The sequence below is a fragment of the Hipposideros armiger genome, unplaced genomic scaffold (genome assembly GCF_001890085.2).
Source record: "Hipposideros armiger isolate ML-2016 unplaced genomic scaffold, ASM189008v1 scaffold_539, whole genome shotgun sequence".
In the NCBI taxonomy this organism is placed as follows: Eukaryota; Metazoa; Chordata; class Mammalia; order Chiroptera; family Hipposideridae; genus Hipposideros; species Hipposideros armiger.
Genome location: NW_017731889.1, coordinates 1,097,653 through 1,119,946, shown reverse-complemented (window position 1 = coordinate 1,119,946; position 22,294 = coordinate 1,097,653). Strand labels below are relative to the sequence as shown.

General features: G+C 45.2%; 1 protein-coding gene across 7 annotated transcripts in view; it reads left to right on the top strand.

The window, feature by feature from the left end:
• PTCH1 (patched 1) overlaps positions 1-22,294 on the top strand; it is a 69,648-nt gene that overhangs the window by 35,538 nt on the left and 11,816 nt on the right. For 6 of the 7 annotated variants that reach the window (XM_019668803.1, XM_019668801.1, XM_019668807.1 and 3 more), the window contains 12 exons: positions 263-410; positions 1,233-1,364; positions 1,795-1,950; positions 2,654-2,752; positions 3,271-3,396; positions 8,781-8,899; positions 9,535-9,937; positions 10,347-10,656; positions 15,370-15,512; positions 17,605-17,788; positions 19,224-19,504; positions 21,164-21,301. In XM_019668803.1, the coding sequence (XP_019524348.1) occupies positions 263-410; positions 1,233-1,364; positions 1,795-1,950; positions 2,654-2,752; positions 3,271-3,396; positions 8,781-8,899; positions 9,535-9,937; positions 10,347-10,656; positions 15,370-15,512; positions 17,605-17,788; positions 19,224-19,504; positions 21,164-21,301 (2,239 nt within the window). The remainder of the gene's footprint in view (positions 1-262; positions 411-1,232; positions 1,365-1,794; positions 1,951-2,653; positions 2,753-3,270; positions 3,397-8,780; positions 8,900-9,534; positions 9,938-10,346; positions 10,657-15,369; positions 15,513-17,604; positions 17,789-19,223; positions 19,505-21,163; positions 21,302-22,294) is intronic. The other variant, XM_019668802.1, reaches the window with a different exon arrangement.

The window sequence follows — 22,294 nt, the reverse complement described above, 5'->3', positions numbered from 1 at the left end:
GAAACAGAAAGGAAATTGCCTATTAATTTAATTTTGGGGGCTATCTGTAAAAGGTTTGTAAGGTTACACCTTTAGTATGGTACATCAATCTATTAAATACAATAACCATCCAGGTCCCATTTTAATGGAAACATGTGCTCATGTAGAAGGGTAGAGTGACTGCAGGTGAGTTGGGGGGGGTGCTCGTTTGGGATTTGATGCCATGAGAGCTTCCTGGGGGTGCTAACCTACGCCTTCTCACCCACTCCCAACCCCGTTGCAGCGCCCATGCCTTGCAGACCATGTTTCAGTTAATGACTCCGAAACAGATGTACGAACACTTCAAGGGGTACGAGTATGTGTCGCACATCAACTGGAATGAGGACAAGGCGGCGGCCATCCTGGAGGCCTGGCAGAGGACCTACGTGGAGGTGGGTCTCCAGCGTGCCAATGCCCACCTTTGAATCTGGGTTCAAGCCCCTTAGTGACTAAATACTTCATTTGAATGAAGTTTTAAAACTTTTTTTTTTCATTAGAATTTATGTTCAAAACATTATAATTCTGGGAACTTGGTGGTTGAGGGATGAAAATTTTTTTCCGTTTCCTTGATATTGAAAATCTTAATATCTGGGTGATGCCCTGATTGGGGTACCCTGAAACATTTTGAGTAACCAGTTGTGAACTCCAGAGCTAAGACATAATAGTGTTTAAAAAAACACTCAGCAAGAAAAGGTGTCTGGAAAACATTAGCAAGGCATAGAATCTGTTCACAGCTGCAGTCCTCTTGGTTAGGTCATGTGACAGGAGCTGGCCTTTGTTTCCCAAGCAGTGACCTCTACAAAGCTGCATGTGACCTTTTAAAAGTGGCCAGCAAATGAAGGGGGGAGGAGTGCCCGTAAGAATGAGTTGTTTTGGATTAAGGGGGAACTGATGGAGAGGGAACTACAGTCTTGTAGAGCTATGGAGAGGGGAATACAGTCTTCCACAGTGAGGAATAAAGAGCCCAGAGGGACCTGCAGTGGCCGGCTCACCTCAGCACCACTTCTCATGTGATTAGCAGTCGCCTTCACTGTCCCAGGCCCAGGGTCATTTAATGTTAGCCCAAGTTCAAACCTGAATCACGTAGAGCTCTTTATAATGCATCAGAATAAAAGTAGGGGTTAGGTGGAGGGGACGTGCATCCCCCACCATCTGTGCTATGGGAGCTCGTTGAAGCCTTCATCCCACCTGGGACTTTTATGTTGTGACCACAGGTGGTTCATCAAAGTGTCGCCCAGAACTCCACTCAGAAGGTGCTATCCTTTACCACGACGACCCTGGACGACATCCTCAAGTCCTTCTCCGATGTCAGTGTCATCCGAGTGGCCAGTGGCTACTTACTGATGGTAACGATCAATTCAATTCTCCTGGGGATTTGGGGGTTTGTTTTGGTTTTTGGTTTTTACCTTTCCATGACGGCTCCTGCTTTTTAACTGCTCTTAACACACATGTGCATCTAAGAGAGAGAGAGAGCTGGGGGCTTCATAACAGTTGTAAAAGTGGTCGTGTAAAGCATTTTTTCCCATTTGCAGTTTGCCCATCTTTGACTTGTATCATTTCGTGTGATGTCTGTAATGTAAAGTTTTGTTGTTGGGTTTCATAAGTTCTACCTTTTGATTTGGGGTGATGGGTGGGGGAAAACATTAGAATCCTTACACATTCTAATGTTTGGCTTTTGTTTTGTGTCTCCCCCTCCCTCTCCTTCCCCCTCCTCCCATTACCCTTCATTCCTTCATCTGCCCACCCCCCAAACCCCACCCATGGTTCTGCTTGCAGCTTGCCTATGCCTGTTTAACCATGCTGCGCTGGGACTGCTCCAAGTCCCAGGGTGCCGTGGGGCTGGCTGGCGTCCTGTTGGTTGCACTGTCAGTAGCTGCAGGATTGGGCCTGTGCTCATTGATCGGGATTTCCTTTAACGCTGCAACAACTCAGGTACTAAAGGAGCCATCCGTCCATTTTGTTGACCGACGTCCCTCCCCGGGCTCCGGCCTCCTGTGTGGCCTTTTGTGTCTCCATGTTACCGAAAGGGTCTTCCAGCCTTTTCCACTAGAATGCCACATTTCTCAGGGGTGTTGTGTCTGTAAATGGACCACTCCCACTCAGCAGTGAGCAGATCTGAATGGGCTTGTTGTTTAGTCGAGATGCTTCACTTATCGGTGGAATTTAGATCATTTATTAGAGCAATGGTTCTCAGACTTCAGTGTGCATTAGAATCACCTGGAGGGGTTGCGAAAACTCAGATTGCTGGGTGCCACCCCTGGGGATTCTAACTCATTTGGTCTGGGATGGGGGTGGAGAATTTGCATTTCTAACCAGTTCCCAATGATGCTGGTCCAGGGATCATGCTCTGAGAATCACTGCTTTAGATGAGTTCCATTCTTTCCCATTTAATAACTTTTAAAAAATCATTGTATCTAGAGCTTAGAAACAGAAATGTACAAGATCTACTCTGAGCTAAAACTGCTAGGCTTTGGGGATTTAACTATCAGATAAAACTAAATCCTACACCATGAGTTAATGTAAGCTGTCCTTTGTATAGCTACTGGTGGTGCTGGTGGCAATGTTTTAAATAGCCTCAGGATTATCAGAATTGGACCTCACATGTCTAATGCACTGTCCTCTGTTTCCACTGTAGGTTTTGCCATTTCTTGCTCTTGGCGTTGGTGTGGATGATGTTTTCCTTCTGGCTCATGCATTTAGTGAAACAGGACAGAATAAAAGAATCCCTTTCGAGGTAATAGAAAAAAAAAAGAAGAAAGCTTCGGGAACAGCCAAAGCCCCCTCTGTTCCTGAGTAGTTGTCCTTTCATTTTTCTCAATCTGGCCCAGTAAATAATTTAGTCCCAAGTCAGAAGACAGATCACTGGCTCTAAATAAGTAAGTTAGAAGAATCTCAGGAAATGTATTCCAAACTGCACATTTGTTTCTCTGTTTTTGTTTTTTTGGGGGTCACTTTGTCCTCACCCCACCCCCTTTTAAATCATACTAAAAATTTACTTACATCATTAACTTGCAGCTTTGTGTTTTAGATGGTAATAATTATGAACAACACATGACTATGTGGATCGTACTGAAAATGTTTTCAGTGCCGGTGTTAGCGGGGAGGCAGAGCTACTCCTTCCTTATTCCCTGACGTCACACTATAAACTGCCAGTTGTCTTGTTTGGCTGTGTATTTGAATCGTTCACCCAGCCTGTGCTTTAAGGGAACCCTGCCCTGTGTAGCTCTCAGCACTGTGGTTTCTCGCCCGCAGGACAGGACCGGGGAATGCCTGAAGCGCACAGGAGCCAGCGTGGCCCTCACCTCCATCAGCAATGTCACAGCCTTCTTTATGGCCGCACTGATCCCAATTCCCGCCCTGCGGGCCTTCTCCCTCCAGGTGAGTTTCCCGTAATTGAACCTGTGTGAGCACGGCACTGACACTGACCATCTCCATCACTGGGCTGGCAGTCCCGTTGCCAGGAAGTGATGTAGCATGCCAGCACTGGGGACTCTTCTGGGCATATGCTTCATTAAGCAGGAATCCTGACATTCCCTGTACAAAAGTTCAGGGTCCTTTCCTTCCTTGGAAGCCCCGTAGCCCAGATGCCCGTGGCCTGGGTATCCTCAGGACCTAGTGCCTTATGGACTTGCCCTTTCCTTCGCAGTCCAACTAAAATGGTCCCAGGGCCACTCCAGTAAGCCCTACTCCAGATGGCAGGAGTCCTCTGACTCATCCACAGCACAGCCCGCTTCTTGGCCCTTCCAATTCTAAACCCCACCAAATTTCTGTGCTTCCTGCCCAAGCATGCCACCCTCTCCTGAGTTCCTAAAGCAGCCTCAACACAAGGGAGCTGTGTGGAGCAGACCCCATTGATAAGAGAAGGTAGCAGTGTAGCCCAGGCTAGGTGACAACATAAACTTGAGTATTAGATACCACTGCAGGGGAGGACGTGTTGGCCTTGTTCTGCCTGCAGGAGGGTTTGTTGGGTTTTTGTCCCCTCCTTTCCTTAGTTAGCTTCCACAAACTCGCCTTTCTCCTCTCCTCTTTCCTTTTGGTCCCAGACTCCCCTCTCAGGCTGCCCAGGAAAACTCAAAATTCCTCTCCCATCGTATGCAGAGCAATTTGGCTCCTGCATTGTTCTGCTCTTTCCTTCCAAACCAGGCCCTTTCACACCAAGAGGCCATCAGATATTTTTTTTTTTAAACAAAGAGCCAGCTTATGTGAATTGTAAGTATGGAGACTTCTCTAGACTGGGGCTGCAGCCACCGTCAGTCTGTGCTTGGCCGAAAGCACCGGCGTGGCTCTGCAGCTGACAGAAACCCATAGGAACCCAGACATCCATCAGGGTAGCAGATAAGGACTGCTACTTGGCCACTTTGTGGTTGTCCTGAGCCTGAGATGGTTTAGGGTTCTGATGTCTCATGGATATTATTGAAGTTTGGTGAACTAAATTCAAATTTGAAAGCTTCCACTGTTTTCTAAGACATATGCAAAGGAGCAGTGGCATTCCCTATCTTTATTTCTTTTTGTTTTGCAATATGATATGTACTTCATGAGATGGTCAGGTTTTTCAAGGAAATAACTTTTGATGTTACTTTTTAAACTATTACTCCACTCAGTTTATTCATACTGCTTTACTCTCTTTAATCCTGGTGACCAGGAACAGACATTGACAAATGATAGAGTAGGCTTCTGTTTATATTTTTGTCAACATGTTTAGTTTTTGTTTTAGTCTTTATATTTGAATTTCATTTTACTAATTAACTGATAAGAGACCTAAGCAACTAATGATCCTACTGTGTTTGGGACACTAGACTTGTTTAATATGTAGTGTTAGATATAACATGAAAAAAGATTCTGTACCAATTACTATGACCACCAGCTCCCCAAAGAAGAAATATTTAAAGAAAATAAAATGTTCATTTTTGTGATATATAGAAATAGAAATAGAAAAAGTAAGCGAATAAGTGGATGAAGTGAAACCTGAAACTGGGATGAAAGCTCAGGAAAATGAAAAGATAACTAACTGCTCAATAATACGGAAGATAATGAAAAAATGGCTGCTGAATTACTGGTACAGCTGAAGCTTTAGAATGCTGTTTCGCACGGGCGCGCAGCTGCACAGCTCCCTTTGATGTCTTGTACTTGGTTCATATGCAGTAGATTCTGGAACTGAGAAGTTGTTCTAGAGTCTTCGAGCTGTGGGACCCTTTCTCTTACCTCTCTCCTTCCTGCTCACCTGTTCCCTCACTGTTCTTTGTCTGCTCTGCCTCACGCTCCTTCTTTTCTTCTTGTCCTCTCTCATTTTCTCTCGTCTTCTCTCAGTACACACTGATGCTTCATCAAGGCATACTCTCCTCTAATGGTATCCTATGGTGTGGTGGTCTGAAACGCTACATGAGTTTTCCTTACGTCTTTTAGAAAATCCAGTACGCTAAGTTCTTCCAAGGTAAGCACCTGACTGAGATGAAATGAGTACTGTTGGTTTTGCATTTCTATTCCGAGGCTCTGGAGTGTCACTTTAGAAAGTTGCTTCTGTGGCTTCCAGGAGTCCTCATTTATTAAAGAATGGCTTCCCATGACACTGGCTCATTCCCTGTCAAACAAACAAACAAACCCCTATCCCACCAAAAAGAGGAAACTGCAAGAAAAAAGAAGAATGTGCCATGAGTTTGGCAGTAGTTTTCAGATAATGTTTTGAAATGTATTTACGTCGAAATTGACCATTACGTAGTTTTCTTACCTTTAGTGAACTGTGTTAAGTTGTGACTCTGGGTATTCATTTGTGTTCGTATTTTTAGGATGCTACAGAGTAAGCATCAAAAGGGAGAGACCCAAAGAGGTTCTATCCGATAATAAACCTATGTTAATTTAGGAATTTTCCCTGTGGAACTTTTCCAATTTTGTAGCCTTACCAAAATATGTAGAATTCTTTTCCCCAAATAAACTGCCCCGTCCCTCCTTGTCAATCTCCATCCATCTGTCCTAATGCCACTTCTTACCAGAAAGCATGGCACTGGCTGTAATTCTTTGGGAACTGATGCCCTGTGTTGGAGCTTTGCTGGTAACTGAATGGTGTTTGTTCTTCACTGAAACTCCCGGAACTGAGTGCCTTATTGTTCCAAATGGTCGGAGGCTTGAGATGAGGGCCCCTCTAGGCAGGGCCAGTGCATCACTGTGCTCTGCAAGTGTCTCAGTGGGGCCACCATAGATGCTTAGCAGGAAATGGGACGCTTCCTTGAAGCACAGCAATTAGAATTGACAGTGCACAGTCCTCCCTGTCATCTTTTCAGGTTTTCTTACAATTTCTTAAATTCCCCTTTGCTCCACTTCTCCTTGACTGAGAATTCCTTGCTGTTTGTTTTTACTAATTTGGTGCACTTTAGGAGATGTTGAAGTTCTGCTATTTTCTCATCAGAAAAGATCCTCCCTGTGTGTGTAATAAGTCATTTAACAGTGAGGGTAGATGGGACACTGCTTGGGGCTTCTCTCTCTCATTGCTCCAAGACACGGGAGCAAGATATGCCCATCAGATTTCGTCATTGTATGAGGCTGGTACCAGACATTCCCCAGCCCCTCCGGAAAGTACCGGTGTTGCTCTAGCCAGGACCCCTTGGCCGTGTATGTACACCTGTGTGCCTTGTCTTTTCAGTCTCTCTGCCCTCGTCCCTAGGAACTTTTGTTCAAACCGAGATGCCCAGAGTTTGTCTGCATCACGCTCCTGAGTTCTAGACATGACTGTAGTAAAAAGAAAAAGCTGAAAGGATTCGACCTCTACGATTGAGTTCTCCTGGAAAATCAGACCCATTCTTGCCAGCCTCCCTATTGTCTGCTTGGTCAAGTGTCGGAACCCAGCCTATGCCTCCCTTCAGGAGGTGACCAAACCTAATAGGTCTCCATCTGGCCGAGTACTTAGGCGACAGACCTGAGTTTGAATCCCATTGACTCAGGAACCTCACGCAGGTGACCCTCCTCTGCACCAACAGGTCTTTATCGTGTAATAGAGTGTCTGACTCCTGGTTGCTGTAGGAATCGAATGATCATGTGTAACTAACTACCTGATCTCCCATGGCTCCCCCTTTCTCATCCCCAGAGTTTTTAAACCCAGCAGCGCTGAATGGCCTGTGCCAGGTGTGTCCCTCAGACACTGCCTTTTGGGCTTCCTTCCTCCCTGGTCCTACCAGAGTCCCCTTGTCTTCTGCGTCTCCCTGAGGAATCTTCCCTGATCACTGTCCTCACCCCCACCCACCCCACATGCACTCCCACCTGCCTGCTGTCCCCCTGTTCTGAGCTGCTGTGGAACGCAGTGCATGCTTTTATTATACCTTCATCAGCCCGAATTGTCATTTGTTCATGGGTCTGGCTATGTCAGTCCCTGAGAGCAGAGTTTCGTCGTATTTATCTTTGTGTCTCCAGTACCCAGCACGGTGTCCTGGCTTTTCTTTTAGAAGTATTTGTATCTTAGATGACTCCTCTAGTCAAAAGAGTGATTTGCTTATTAATATTAGCCCATTGGGCAGGGTTTTAAAGTACCTAATGTATGTTAGGGTAGTAAGTGAACACATTCATATATTTTGACTTGATGAGGAATTTTCACGGCAGACTTTTTAAGAAGAGAGGGGTCAGGTCCTTTTTAAAAGAGCCTCTTGGTTATTTTTTGGTTTTGTAGACTTGACAGAGAATTCATTCTTGAAAGGCATCTCTCCAGAGCTCAGGTTTGCAATTTCACCTTGAGCGTAAATTCACAATTGCTATCCAAAGCCCTTTGCGAAGTTTTCCTCGGATTTTAATTGTCAGTTATAATCCTGTTTTCTTCTCTCGCCCTGAGACGTGTAGCCAGTTTGAGAAGGTTTTAGAACTAAACAGTTGTTTGAAAAACCTCGCAAGAGTTTATAATTTTTTTTTAAATTTCTGGTGATTCCTTGGTTCCTTAGCATTCCGGTTGCATTTTTCTTACCGTGCTGCTGCTGCTCTCGCTGCTTTTGTGAACGGGCGAGCTCTTTCAACTGTTCTCCATTGGCTTTCCCCGGTTAACAGCCCAATTGTGTAATTTTTACTGGGTCAGCAGGAGATTTGCCAAGGCACCACAGAATCTAGCCTGTGTTTATTCTAGGTTATGGAGTGACTTTTGAATCTGTCCTTATTTATTCTGCATACTATAATCACACACAGGAATTTCTCTCTGCTTAACTCTCCTTGACCTTTTGTGTGACTGCGCTCACTCACCCCACAAGCTGCTCCAGAGGCTATTTGGAATGTGCCTATTAAAAACCTCAGGGGATGCGTTTGAAATTTTATTTCATGTTTTAAAGACGACATTTTGATATACTCAGTCTCCTTTACATATACATTTTCTAAGTTTAAAATCAAGGCTGCATGGACTCTTAGATGTGCTCTGAGAAGGAAGTGTTCCTTTTGGTTTTAAATTAAAACATTTCAAGTGTCTTCTGTTTTGCCTTTGTAGATCTGGTCTGGTTAGGATGCTAGCAAGACAGGAGGATACCAGTTTAGTTCTTATATTTGTATCTTACAGGTTCATGGGAATGATTATTAGCAATGGAAAGGACCAGAATGATGGGGGCTAGTCCAGTCAAATGGTCTCGTAATGATGAAAAAGAAGCAAAGTGATGAGAGACTTTTAACATCCATTTCAAGTTTAAACACTTCAGTAGGAATGTGAAAGAAATATGTTTAAAATATCTTTATTTTCAAAGCAATCCTCTTGACTGGGAAGAGACATATTGGTGACCTATATATTTTCTTTTCCCCCCTGCTCCCAGGCGGCTGTAGTAGTGGTGTTCAATTTTGCTATGGTTCTGCTCATTTTTCCTGCAATTCTCAGCATGGATCTGTATCGACGTGAGGACAGGAGATTGGATATTTTCTGCTGTTTTACAAGGTATGTTTTCTGGCTGCGGTGGCCCTTATTTGTTGGGTGCAGAGTGGTGGTGTGTAGAGAACGCTGTAGCCTGTGGACTTGGAAGGAAGTGCACTTAACAGGCCTTGTACCGGTGTGATGGAGGTAAGGGAGACCGTGGACAGAGGATGCTTCCTTGGGGGGCATAGCAGAATTACTGGGGTTCTCTGCTCCCCTAAGCAAATATTCTCACAGACCTGAGGTTATGATACACGTGATTATTTATTTCTATCATGAACCATTATTGCTCACTATTGGGAGTGTGTCACGTCTGTGGATTAGGGCAAAGCAAAAGTAGAAAATACCCACCTGGAAAAAATACAGCCCTTTGGGTGTTTTGGTTGGTTTTTTTTTTTTTAAGGAATTATTCTTTGAAGGGGTTCATCAGCATGGAACTTGATTTCGTCAGCCAAATTCAGGGTCAGCCATCCATTGGGCCTCCTTCGACTTACTCATGTCTGTGTCCAGATAGGGAATTCAGGTGATATTTGCAAAGTTCAACAGTATGCAGTTTCTCTCCTAAATCAGAGCTGTGTAAAATGGATATTTTCGGTCACTGGCAAAAATGAGAGCACCATTTCCCTGTTTCATGGCAACACAGTTCCCCCCTCTTTCAGCCCCTGCGTCAGCAGAGTGATCCAGGTGGAACCCCAGGCCTACACGGAGACTCACGATAGCACCCGCTCCAGCCCCCCACCCCCCTACAGCAGCCACAGCTTTGCCCACGAGACACAGATCACCATGCAGTCAACGGTGCAGCTCCGCACAGAGTACGACCCCCACACACACGTGTACTACACCACCGCCGAGCCGCGCTCCGAGATCTCTGTGCAGCCCGTCACCCTGACGCAGGACACCCTGAGCTGCCAGAGCCCGGAGAGCACCAGCTCCACCAGGGACCTGCTGTCCCAGTTCTCCGACTCCAGCCTGCACTGCCTTGAACCCCCTTGTACCAAGTGGACACTCTCCTCTTTTGCCGAGAAGCACTATGCTCCTTTCCTCTTGAAACCAAAAGCCAAGGTAATGTGCCCGAGCAGAGTACCCTTCCTGTCTCTATGCAGTAACAGGATAAGCTCCTTGGGAATTCATCAGGTGTGATCTGTTTCACGCCTCCTAAGGAGGCGGTCCATTGAGAGCGGGGTACCCTTTCAATGAGCTCATCTTCTATAGGAGTGAATCTCTGTGCAGCCAGTGTTTCTATGAGGTTAGATCAACTCCTTACATTTTAAACATTGTATTCTTCGGGAGGTTGTTTAACAATGTGATGACTATGATTTTATGGTTTCCCCCTGCGAGAACGACCCCTACATGCTACGTCAGGGCCAGTGTGGAGGTAAAAGTGAGGCATAAACCAAACAGCTTCTCTTTGTCAAGAGAGAGTCGGTTATGTGCCTCGGGGTCTGACCTCGAGCCTCTTGTTCTGTTGCAGGTCGTGGTGATCCTCCTTTTCCTGGGCTTGCTGGGGGTCAGCCTTTATGGGACCACCCGAGTTCGCGATGGGCTGGATCTTACAGATATTGTGCCTCGGGAAACCAGAGAATATGACTTTATTGCTGCACAGTTCAAATACTTCTCTTTCTACAACATGTATATCGTCACCCAGAAAGCAGACTACCCGAATATCCAGCACTTACTTTATGACCTTCACAAGAGTTTCAGTAATGTGAAGTACGTCATGTTGGAGGAAAATAAACAGCTTCCCAAAATGTGGCTACACTACTTCAGAGACTGGCTCCAAGGTAAGATGCTGCGAGAGGGCACTCGTCCTCTGTAAGCGTTCACCGTTTGGTCTTGGGTGTGTTCATCTCCCACAAGTCCCTTCTGTTCCCTTGATTCAGGTGTTAGATTATAATGTACCACTGGCATGTTTCTTCGACTTCTCTAAGTGCTGCTTCAAATTCTTCTTACGTAGACTAGTTCTGGGGTGGCCTCCCAAAACTGGCTCTTACCTATAAAACGATGCAAACAATTCGTCGAGTGACGCGGGAACTTCGGTAAGAATTTATGAGTGCACATTAGGAAATGGGAAAGCATGTTATAAAATATGGAGCTGGATAATTCCAGTGCTCTTTGAGGGGATGGTGGCTAGTTTGGTGACTAAGCGAAACAAAGTGTTGATGGAATTTCTAGACTGGCTCACTGCCAAATTATAGCATACTACACCACTAGACTTTGCATTGTTGGTGAATATCATTTAAAATTCCATATTTTGACCATCTTTTGATTTTTTTGTTTAAAATGCCATGAAGTAAGCTTGCATGCGTAATCACATCTCACAGTATTTCATAAATAATCAAATTCTGCTTTAAAATGCCTTTTTAGCTTCTTACCTTGCTCTTAGAAACGTTTCTAGGAACAAGAGTAGTCAGCTGGAGAAAAAAAAAAGATCAAAATTTGCTCCTAACTGCTGACTGAATATGAGTGTATTCAGTGATTCCAAGAACATCTGTTCATTCATTCTGTGTTGACACATGCAAAGTGAAGTGGAGAATCATGATAATTACCCACACAATTCAAGCAAAGATGCTGTTACTGAAATATCCAAATAATTATGGCCCCCAACATTGTTTTGGCTTAAGTTATCCAAATGATTGTCTTGATTTCCCACTTAATTAGATTTGTTTAAACACAAATTTAAGTGCCTTTTTTGGTCTTAACTCAATACTCTTGTATGTAAAGATTAAGTAGCCAGTTTGTGAGTTTGCATGAAATGGTAAACAACTTGAGTATGATTGAAAATTGTTCAGTACAGTTTCTGGCTTTGACTTATTTTCCTAAAATTTTGTTCATTATATGATTTGATTTTTTTTTTTTTTTGAGAAAGGCAAAGAGAACTACATGATATTAGTATTACTTTTCGACATGCTCCAAGATTAATTTGAATTTGTTGCAGGTCTTATTTTTCACAGTAGTTTGGGAAGCAGTGATTCTTTTTGGATATGTCAAAAGAGGACCAGACACTTGAGACATTCCCTGCTTTTCACTCCCCCCCCCCCTTTCCCGTTGGCCAAAGACATGCAAATAACTTGCCACAGATGACAAAGAGATCTGCAGTGCACTGCCAGTATCTGAGCAAAGGAGGGTTATTGTAGGATTGATTTCAGTGTCTTTAGCCATTCCTTTGGATACTCAGTATGGCCTTGCTAGGCGGAGGTGGGGAAGGGGGCTGAGGGGTATTGTCTCCAGGCAGTGCAGAGCTAACCTTTTTATAGCGGATTGTAAATTATCCCTGTGCTCCATCTTTCCAAAGACCTAAAGCGTTGGACTTGAGAACCTTTTTAAAAGGTTCATTTCAGTCATGTTTTGGTTGCTAAGGGGACACACAGCACCCACCTAGACCATTTAATGCTCCCAAGCCAGGGTCCCAGCCAGGCTTAGAATTAACTGCATTTTACTCTTAGGAGGTCCGGCTGAGCACTACACACAGAATGGCCATGCACTGAGACTGTCGGCTGCCTAGATGTATTTCAGGCATATTGAGTGGTTCCTCTGGTCCTCGAGCATTTTCTGCAAGGAAGCAGTTATCCTTGAATCAGCGTTCCTTCTAAACATTTTATGTGGTTGTTAAGTGATGGGATCCTCACTGGTTTTTTAATGGAATTACCATTTAAAACCATGTCACCCCACTGGTCTTCATCAACATTTCGATAGCTTGGGAGGTTTTTGAACTCGTAAACAATATAAAATGGCAATATGGAAATTATCCCACGTGCCATCTTTAAACACATGTAAATAAAGTTGGAAATATACACCACACTGTGCGTTATCATGTACAAATGGTGTTCATTTATATTTCACGTTGAATTATGCGAATGAAATTCAAATTAATGTTTTCTTTTTAGGGTCCCATAGCAAACAAAAATTGGCAGTTGGGATAATTAGCTCAGAACTTTTCACCAGGAAATAATTTTTAGTATAAGATATTTAGAATGAGGAAAGTTTTACTAAAACTTTTCAAGTTTTGCTGTAAAAGAAGTAAAATGTCAGGTTCTTTTCTGCAGTTCGCATGTGTTGGGATATAAAATGTTGGCCAGGGGGCAGTGGATGCAAATCCTTGTCCCTTGTTTTGTGTCCAGAATCATATTGTGTGTTCCAAACCACTGTTACTTGACCTTTTGGTAATTAGTCAGAAAATAATATGCTAATTATAAGGACTTAACGTCTCTGTAAAGTCGGTGACTATTTCTCATTCATCTTTGTATTCCAAGTAGAGTGTCGTTGGGGGCCAGCAGCATGGAGGATGAATTGACCTGAATTGCCAGTAAGGTGGACCTCCCAAATTGGATCTTTCTATCTTTGTTTCACTCTAGGGTGTCCCCAAATTCTTAGTGCACAAGTGTCTTAAAACTGCACTGAAGAGTTTTGAGACCTACCTAGTTTACCACTAGACATCGTCGGTACCCAAGTTAATTCTGCTAATCTTACCTGTGTCTTCCACAAATCCTTCCTGGGCACCACAGAGTGTTCGGGGCAATTTAGAGCTTCAGTGGTTCCAGCCAACTCTGGAATAAGGCAGCCTGAGTCCAAAGCTTAGCTCTAACACTTGCCTGCTGCTGGCCCTCATCAAGTGACTTGACCTTTCCAAGCCTCAGTTTCCTCATCTGTAACATGGGAACACTGGGGCTAGCAGGGCCATCTCACAAGGTGGTTGTAGGAATTAAGTGAAGGGTGATCGGCGTAAAATGCTGAGACAGCCTGGTGACGCTAAGCAAGAGCGGTGACACTGAGCATGAGCAGCTCCTTAGGATCAACAGGTCAAGAGGGAAAGGGTTAAAAGACCACAGAAGCCGTGACATGATGAAAATTCTATTATAGCGAGGAAAGCAGACCAGGCCTCCTTTTTTAGGGGGGTGGCGTTGTTTTTCCTCTCCTGTTTATTTTTTTCAAAAACGGGGGGAAAAAAAGGCTTTAGGTAATAAAATAACATCTGTTCAATACAGCTTGTTGTGTGCATGCCTTGCTATGAAAAACAGTCTGTGTGAGCATTGGGGGTGTGCCGTCCCGGTGGTCTCCCTGCCTGCCACCCCTCCACTCTCGCCCCCTAACAGGCTCTTCTTTCACCACTGAGCCCACAGCCCTCACCCCCAAATTGTTCATATAAAAACAATGCCCACAGCAATGTCGGAAGGAAGGTTTAGTTTAAAAAGGGGGGGGGCAGGGTCCTGTGCTTCACACACCACCCCCCCTTACTGCAAATCTCAGGAGCTTAACCATTTCCATTGATGGAACCCAATTTTTGGGGAGGGGGTGGGGGGTGTCTTTGAAGTCACTCAAGGCATATCGTGAAATGAAATAAACCCTTCTCACTGGCCATGTATAACCCATGCATGTGCAGCTTGTTCAAAAGATGTGGTTTCCTGAGCTGCTGGGGCTCAGGAGCTCTACTTGGGAGGTGATTTGGGGGGAGTAGGGCAATAGAAAGGAGGCTGGGGGTGTCAGAGGAGAGTGCCTGCACACTGGGATGGCTCAGACCCCAAGGCCAGGTCACCAGGGCCCTGTTTTCTCTTCCAACTCGCTTATCTCTCTACAGCTGTAGCCAAACCGTCAGGTCTGTAATGATGGTTTTGATTACAGAGGCCAAGCACAGCTGTGTGTGGTGGGCTGGTGGGCTTGCCCATCCCCCAAGCCCAGAAAGCTCTTTCCTTTCCCTCCCCGGGCTTGCGGTTTGTCATCTGTTCTCACAGAGCCCCCTTGTATTGGCCTGTGGCTTCCTGTTCTCAATCTGATCCAAATTTACCCTGTGAGGTATTTCCCTCTGCACACACGCGCGCACAAGCTCTCTGCCTGCCCTCTCCTGCACACCCCCTCTTCTGAGGAAGGGTGGCAAAGAGGAAGAGAACAGTCGAGAGTGAATAGGTGTTGGCTGTGATCTTTACACAACCTGGCAGCAGATCCCACAACTTGTATTAGCTCCACAAGTTGAACAGATGGAACAAATTGACAGAATCGTGTTCACTCACCCTGGGCTTGAAGCAGCTGAGTTGCTGTTTGAAGTTGGGAATTTGAATGTGCTTTTCCCCCCTCCCAGTGGAATTTCTGGTTGTATTGAAGAATCCATGGCTCAGCACCCGACGGTGGCATGAGACCATTAATGAGCCTGGTGTGTCTTCCTTGCCCAGCCAGCCAGCTCTCTCGTGCTCCGGCTTTTACTTTGCTTTGGAATAGTCATGGAGGAAAAGGAGTGTTTTTTAGGGTAAAATGTGTATTTGTTTTCTAGAAGTGAATATTCCCTTCTTGCACCTTTGAAGGAATGATTATTAGCTACCTGAGGTTCATTCTTAAAAAATCTAATGTTACCACTTGAAGTTGAAGTGGAATGCAAGCAGAACACAGAATGCCCTTGGTTGATGTCCCTACCGCCCTGTGCTGCTCTTGGTCCTCAGCCACCTTGTTAAGATCAGGGTCCTTCCCGTGAAGAGTTACAATGTATTAAACACGCTTTTCTTTTTCAGGGCTTCAGGATGCCTTCGACAGTGACTGGGAAACTGGGAAAATCATGCCAAACAATTATAAAAATGGATCCGATGACGGAGTCCTTGCTTACAAACTCCTGGTGCAGACCGGCAGCCGTGATAAACCCATTGACATCAGTCAGGTACTCTTCCCACCCTGTACGGTGGAGTTCCCGAGGGCACTGGTGAGAGCTGTGTGCCCAGCAGCTGCCATACTGTTCCCAGCCTGTGCTTTCTGGAGACCTGAGCTATGGGGCTGGAAGAACATTGAGTTGGCTTTAATTCACTTCATCCCACCTGCTACTTGTGTGGCCTCCAGCAAGCCAGAGAGCCTCACTTTGCCCATCTGCCAAATGGGGACAAGTGTGTTACCTACCGTCAGAGCAGTTATCAGAACAAAGTGCAGTCAAGGCTCCTTTCCATGTTAAAAATGCTGTGTTGTATTGTTCTTTTTCAATTCTAATACTTGTTACCGCTTGGTCTTAGTTGTATTCAAATTTGAAAAGATGAAGTCATTGGGTAGCAGTCATTTGAGCAGAATTTGGGGTGGATGGATTAGGAGATCAGAGGTTACTAGGAGGATGGGAGCATTTGCTGCATTTGATTCCTTTGGGTCACCCTGGCCCTAGGAATAGAGAAGGAGCACCGACAGCTCTCTCATGAACAAGGCATACAGAAATGCAAATCCTCGGAAGATGAGCGGACTCACCTTCCTGCTCACGCCCCTTAGTAACAAGAGCTGTTCTTATGTGGCAGTCAAACCCCCAACTGCGTGTGTACCTTGGCTGTGACACTTTGATTCCAGCATATCCCTTTTAATTCCTCAGGTGTGTTGGTGAGTGTGTTTGGACCCTCCAGATTTCAAATGAGTCCAACACTACTACTGGCTTTCCCAGAGCCTGTTCCCTCTGCTCTTTGTAGCTTACTCGCTTCACCTTCAGGCAGAAAACCGTAATGCTAATGATCTTCCCAGCAGCTCTGTTTATTGTCTCCCCTTTTTTGCTGGCATTAAAGGTGACATTTACAAAGTACATTGTTCAGAGTTATTATGGAGTGTGAACTCGGTTCTTTACAGCAGCATGCAGCATGCTGTCAGGGTTGACAAGGATGTGGGCAGAGGAACCTGAGAGATAGCAGGGGGTCCCTGGGGGCTGGGCTGGGCTTCAGGGGCACAGGATGCCATAGGACAAAAGTGGTTGGGCCAGGACCGCCTCTCCGCACCCCTCCCGTCATTTCCTCTGCCTGGGAGGGAGAAAAGGGTGCTGCATGCACGGGGGCCATGAGCTGTACTATGTAATTCCAGAGACGGCTTGAAGACATACAGTTGTTACATATCCTGTGGATTAATTGAATCCAGATCTCTGAAATTTAGTTCTCTCACTCTCCTCCTCTCTCTTTCTTCCTTCACTCTTTTTCTGTTAACTGCTGTCACTGGTGTTTTTCATTTTGTTAAAAAAGACCAAAAGCATTGGAACCAGGCCTGAATGTAAACAGGAAAAAAAATACGTGTGTGTGTGTGTGTGTGTGTGTGTGTGTGTGTGTGTGTGTGTACGTGTACACCTATCTCAGTGTTTTTCACCTAAGCAGAGCCCACAAGGCCTACTTGAGAGGGAGCTAGGATTTGGCCGGCATAGGATGTGGCATCCTCTGTGTGACCACCTCTCTCAGAAATAAGATTACCCAGAAAGACTGGCTGTGCGCCAGTCCCCTCCACTTTTCTGGCGATGGGCATTTTTTGAATACACAGGTCATAGGAGGCTAGTGTTAGCAAAATTTATACAGATGTTGTTTTATTTTTATAGCTCTCCTCCATTTACTGGGTGGCATTTCCTTCAGTGTTAACAGCAGAGGTTAACTGCACACAGACGTGTATGGGGATTCTTGCCAGGTTTCTCCCCCTCCCTTCCTATAAATATGTTTCTCCAGATTGTTCATTCTCCGCCTTGGCTGCAGACAGTCTTTTAGCATGCAGATTTAATTGGTTCAGTTGATTCCCAGGCCATCTGCAGAACTGTGTATGTTATAAACACTCAAGAGTTTTGCATCCTCCGATCAGTGCATTTTGAAAGAAACCAAAGGTGTGCTGATGGGATTTTTTTACCCTTGCAAACAGTGGGCGTTCTAGTCTTTGTTAGGAATGCTGGTGCCGGGTTTTGCCTCTTCTCTCCCCGGGCAGGAGTGTGTTTCCCCCAAAACCCCTCCTGAAAAAAGGCCTCTGTTCTTCCCATTTTGCAGTTGACTAAACGGCGCCTGGTGGATGCAGACGGCATCATTAATCCCAGCGCTTTCTACATCTACCTGACCGCGTGGGTCAGCAACGACCCTGTGGCGTATGCTGCCTCCCAGGCCAACATCCGGCCTCACCGTCCTGAGTGGGTCCATGACAAAGCTGACTACATGCCAGAAACCAGGCTGAGAAGTAAGTAACCTCCTCCATCCAGGGCCTGAGAGTGTATGGAGACGTCTCACTCGGTTCTTCCAAGCTTGGTCACAGCCCTCGTCGGCTGACGCTGCCCAGGATTCAAAAGTGTAAACAGAACAATCTATTTCTTTTAGTTTCAAACTCCAGGAGACAAATGAGGATGTGTAATGGAATACAACCCATGCTCTATCACGTTGAGAAATAAGTCTGTAATCTCCGTTTGTAGCTTTAACTCTAAGACATCCACCAGGCATCTCACTGAATGCCAGCTGTTCCGTGTGAAAGCTGGGGACGCCTCCAGGTTGAGTGTTATTTTACTATTGCAGAGTTTTATCGCTGGGGATTATATGTTTATCTTAACTTTGTCAACTCTGGTGTTGAAGGGATTTTTGGCAAGTTGGGTCATTCCTGTAAGCCACCAAGCACCTGTACTCTGTCAAAGCTATTTAAGCCGGAGCAGAAAAACCTGTACACAGCAGCATCCTCTTCCTTTTTCCTCGCTGCCCCGACTTTGAAAGGTGGTGCTGTGTGGATTTAATTTGCATTTTTGTGAGAGATTATTAGTAGCTTATACCTTGGATAAGAGGCCGAGCGAAGACGCGAGAAAGGAGACGGGTCTGTGTGCAAACGTGGCTGGAGGGCAAGCGGGTTGTGCGTCCCCGTTTCTAAACCCCAGAGCCGTGTGGCAAGCAGCCAAGGCTTGTCTTAATGAAAATTTATAGTTGAGATTATAATAGGGCAAATCATGTTTAGCAAGTCAACTGAATGACCCCAAAGGGTCTGGAACACACAACGGCAGTAACTAAATGCTTGTTGTGTAAGGATTTCTTCCCCTGCTGCTGAAGACTTAGCATTGCATTGAAAAAGAAGCATGGAAGGTTTAAGTGTGTTAGAGCACTAAAAGGATAAGAAAGTTAAGCATTTTTCTCAGTAAAGCATGACTTTCGAGTTATTTTGTTCTCATAAGTGATTGAGTGAAACAGTTTGAACGTAGTATTTTTCGCTTGTGTCAGTTGAACAAAAACATGTTCCCACAATTGAATGCCTAAATTGGTTAGACCCATTACAAGAGTGACTGCTTCTAGAACATTGAAATGAAAGATTAAATAAATACACAGATCACAGGCTCCCCCACCAAAAAAAGTCAAAGGTCGATTATTTCTTTAAAATTTTTAAACCAAAGACTAATATTGTATAAAGACCCGAAGACTGTGTCATTGCTATTGCTTTGTCCTTTACGTTGAAACAAGTGCAGTAAGCAGACTTTCTTGCAGAGTTCTTTATCTGCTCGTTGTATTTATGGAGCATCTGGGGACGGCCAATCATGGGAATTTGTCACATCTCTTCCATGCCTGGGTCACAACCCCTTTGCCTTTCTCAGTGTTGCATGGAGCCCCTTACCCATGGCTCTCTCCCTGTCACCTCTGTGCAGTCCCAGCTGCAGAGCCCATCGAATATGCTCAGTTCCCTTTCTACCTCAACGGCCTGCGCGACACCTCGGACTTTGTGGAAGCAATCGAAAAAGTCAGAGCCATCTGTAACAACTACACGAGCCTGGGGCTCCCCAGCTACCCCAACGGCTACCCCTTCCTCTTCTGGGAGCAGTACATCGGGCTACGCCACTGGCTCCTGCTGTCCATCAGCGTGGTGCTCGCCTGCACGTTTTTTGTGTGTGCCGTGTTCCTCCTGAACCCCTGGACGGCCGGGATCATTGTGAGTTTATTCTGAGGGTCTTTGTGGAAGTCAAATTCCTTTCAGCATAGCTCTTTCTGCAGCCAGGAAGTTTTGTTTATGTCTGGGCCTCTGGAGAAGGGTATAGATTGCATCATCCGTGCTATATTTATTCTGCAGGAGGTGGTGAGGTCCATGGTTAGGTGGAGCCTTTAATGGCCTTCTTCTTGGGTCCCCTCTCCCTACAGCTATAAACGGTTTGTGTAGATACGGGAAGTTTTAAGCACACTTTCCGTTTAAGCATTTGTGAAATACACTCAAAGGATAACTTTTTTTTTTTCCCCCAAGTCATTTTGTGATCACCCCAGACCTAATATAGAGAAGGTTCTTCTAAACAGAGAGATAATTCAAGAAATTAGGACAGTGGTATATGAATCACATGGTTTTAGAGATGGTTTTGGGCATTGTGTGTGTTTTGACTTTTGGGAGAAAATGATAAACTAGTATTCCTAACTTATTTTTTTGGCATCCTTTCTCCAAGTATAATACTGTCAGATTTGAAGTAAGTTTCATGTAGAGTCTAATAAAATCATGGCAGTGTTTAAATTCCATGAACTGTGGTATAGCCTTCAAAAGGCCAAAATTATAAAACCAGAGAAAAGGTCTCTTGTTTCTGCACCATAAGTCTGTGCAGCAGGTATGTTAAAAGGTAAATGTTTAGTCTGTAGGAGTTTTCATGGTACTTAAGCAGTTGATATTGTCCATCTTTCCTTAGCTTATTGAAAGAAAGCAAAGGGAACTTTTATTAAACGTGTCCTCCTACCACCACTGCCTGCTTCCCCACCCCCAAGAAGGGAAGGTCATTCTGTCCGCTTTCATCCGTGCAGAGTTTATTGTTTTATTTGTATTTTCTCACCTTTGGCCCAAGAAACTCCAAAGTCAACCTCGCAGATTTTCTTTCCATCTCCTCGCAAATTTTTACAAGGCAGACGAAAGGCAAATAAAAGCTTTTCCTTGGATTTAACTGTTTGCTTTGTCCACCCCGGTTGCTCCACATTTCTTCAAAGTGAAGGGGGCTGTAATCTGACCTGTATTAGCTGATGACTCTCTCCTGCTTAACTTGCTCTCGAGTCATCCTCGCTTAGGCCACGGTCTTGCCAAACAAAAGCAAAGCTCCTTTTAGGTGAAAGAACTTTTATTCACCCCATCCTATCAGCATTCTTTAGGATGGAGGGTGAAGCAACAAAGGGGAAAGGTGGTCTCTGATGGTTAAAATCAAAATAGAAGGAAATACCTTGTTTTAAATCAAATTTGTAGCTAGTGGTGTCTCCATGTTTGTGTAGCTCTTCATAAATTGCTCTAGTGGAGTTCTGAACATTTTTTTGCTTTCTAGAGTAGGTTTATTGGAAAAACAAGTTGCAGTAGAATACTAAACTTCCCCTTTATGTACTCCTACTGTCCCAAAGTGGCTGTCCCAAAACTCTCCCGGCATCTCCCTTCCCAGCAGGGAGATGTTGAAGGAGGAAGTATAAACCGTTGTTGGAAGTTCCAGCAAGTCAGCCCTTTCGTTGTGTTTGGGTCCCAGGGGTTTCCCTCTGCCCTTGATTGAAGTGAGGCCCTGGTGGGACTTTTAACTCCTCCCTTGTTTCCACACCTAGAGTGTGTTTGTACCCAGCCACTCATCCTTGTGCTTTCTTACAGGTGACAGTCCTGGCTTTGATGACGGTTGAGCTCTTTGGCATGATGGGCCTCATCGGGATCAAGCTGAGTGCCGTGCCTGTGGTCATCCTGATTGCGTCCGTTGGCATAGGGGTGGAGTTTACCGTTCATGTTGCTCTGGTACGGGAGGCATTGCTACAGCTCCATGAAAAAGCACCGTAGTTCCTCTAGCTCCCGTAGTCTCCGGGTTGGGAACCTTTTCATCTCCTCCAATATCAAGGAACACACACTGTGCAGAGGCTTCAGACTGGCACAGACGTTCCCTAGGAGCGGCTGGAATTTGGCTGAACTCCTTTCCCTCTTGGGGAATCTAAGGCAAAGATCATCGAAGGTGAACTTTTGCTGGGCTGGGTCAACAAGAGGCAGTGTTGTCAGTGTGTTTGAGGGAGTGAGCCAGGAAGGATTCTGTTTATTTGGCATTGTCATTAGTGTCATCACAGGTCCTGAAGTTGTTGACTGTGCTCCCAAGACAGATGGTGTGTGCGCGCATGCTCATGCTTGTGACTACACACAACATTTAAAACCACAATAATAAAGCAAGGATAAAATGAGACCACACGCACAGGCTTCCTGGGGATGGCATAATTGAGGGCGAGGCAAGTTGGCAGGCGAGGAGATACACTGGGGCTGGTGAGCAGAGGCGCAGGTGCTGAGCACAGAGGAGCTACTCTCCCACCTGAGCCCACCCAGTTCCTTCGACCTTCCCAGCCTCCAAGTACAAGAACTGGTATCGCTCTCAACAGGAATTCATTTCCTCTCTCTTCCTGTGCCCAGTCCTGTGAATGCTTTGTTGGAGGAAATTAAACTTCAGAAGGAGTCTTAAGTCGAAGAGACAAGCTCATTGTCTGTACTTATCAGAGAATTATTCAAAAGCCTCACAGCAGTGTGTAAATTATGTTCTGTCTGCACTGTGATTATAGTCTAAGTCCTTGGGTATTGGTGGGCATTCAGTGAAGATTTATTAACTGGATAAATACTGACATTTGGAATGCCCTAGCTAGGAAACTGAGCATCGGACTTTGGATCTAATGTACTTTCAGCCTTGGTTTTGCAATCTGCATTGATTTCCTTTGGGCTCGGGACATGGCACAAGTGTGTCTGTACGTATGCTTG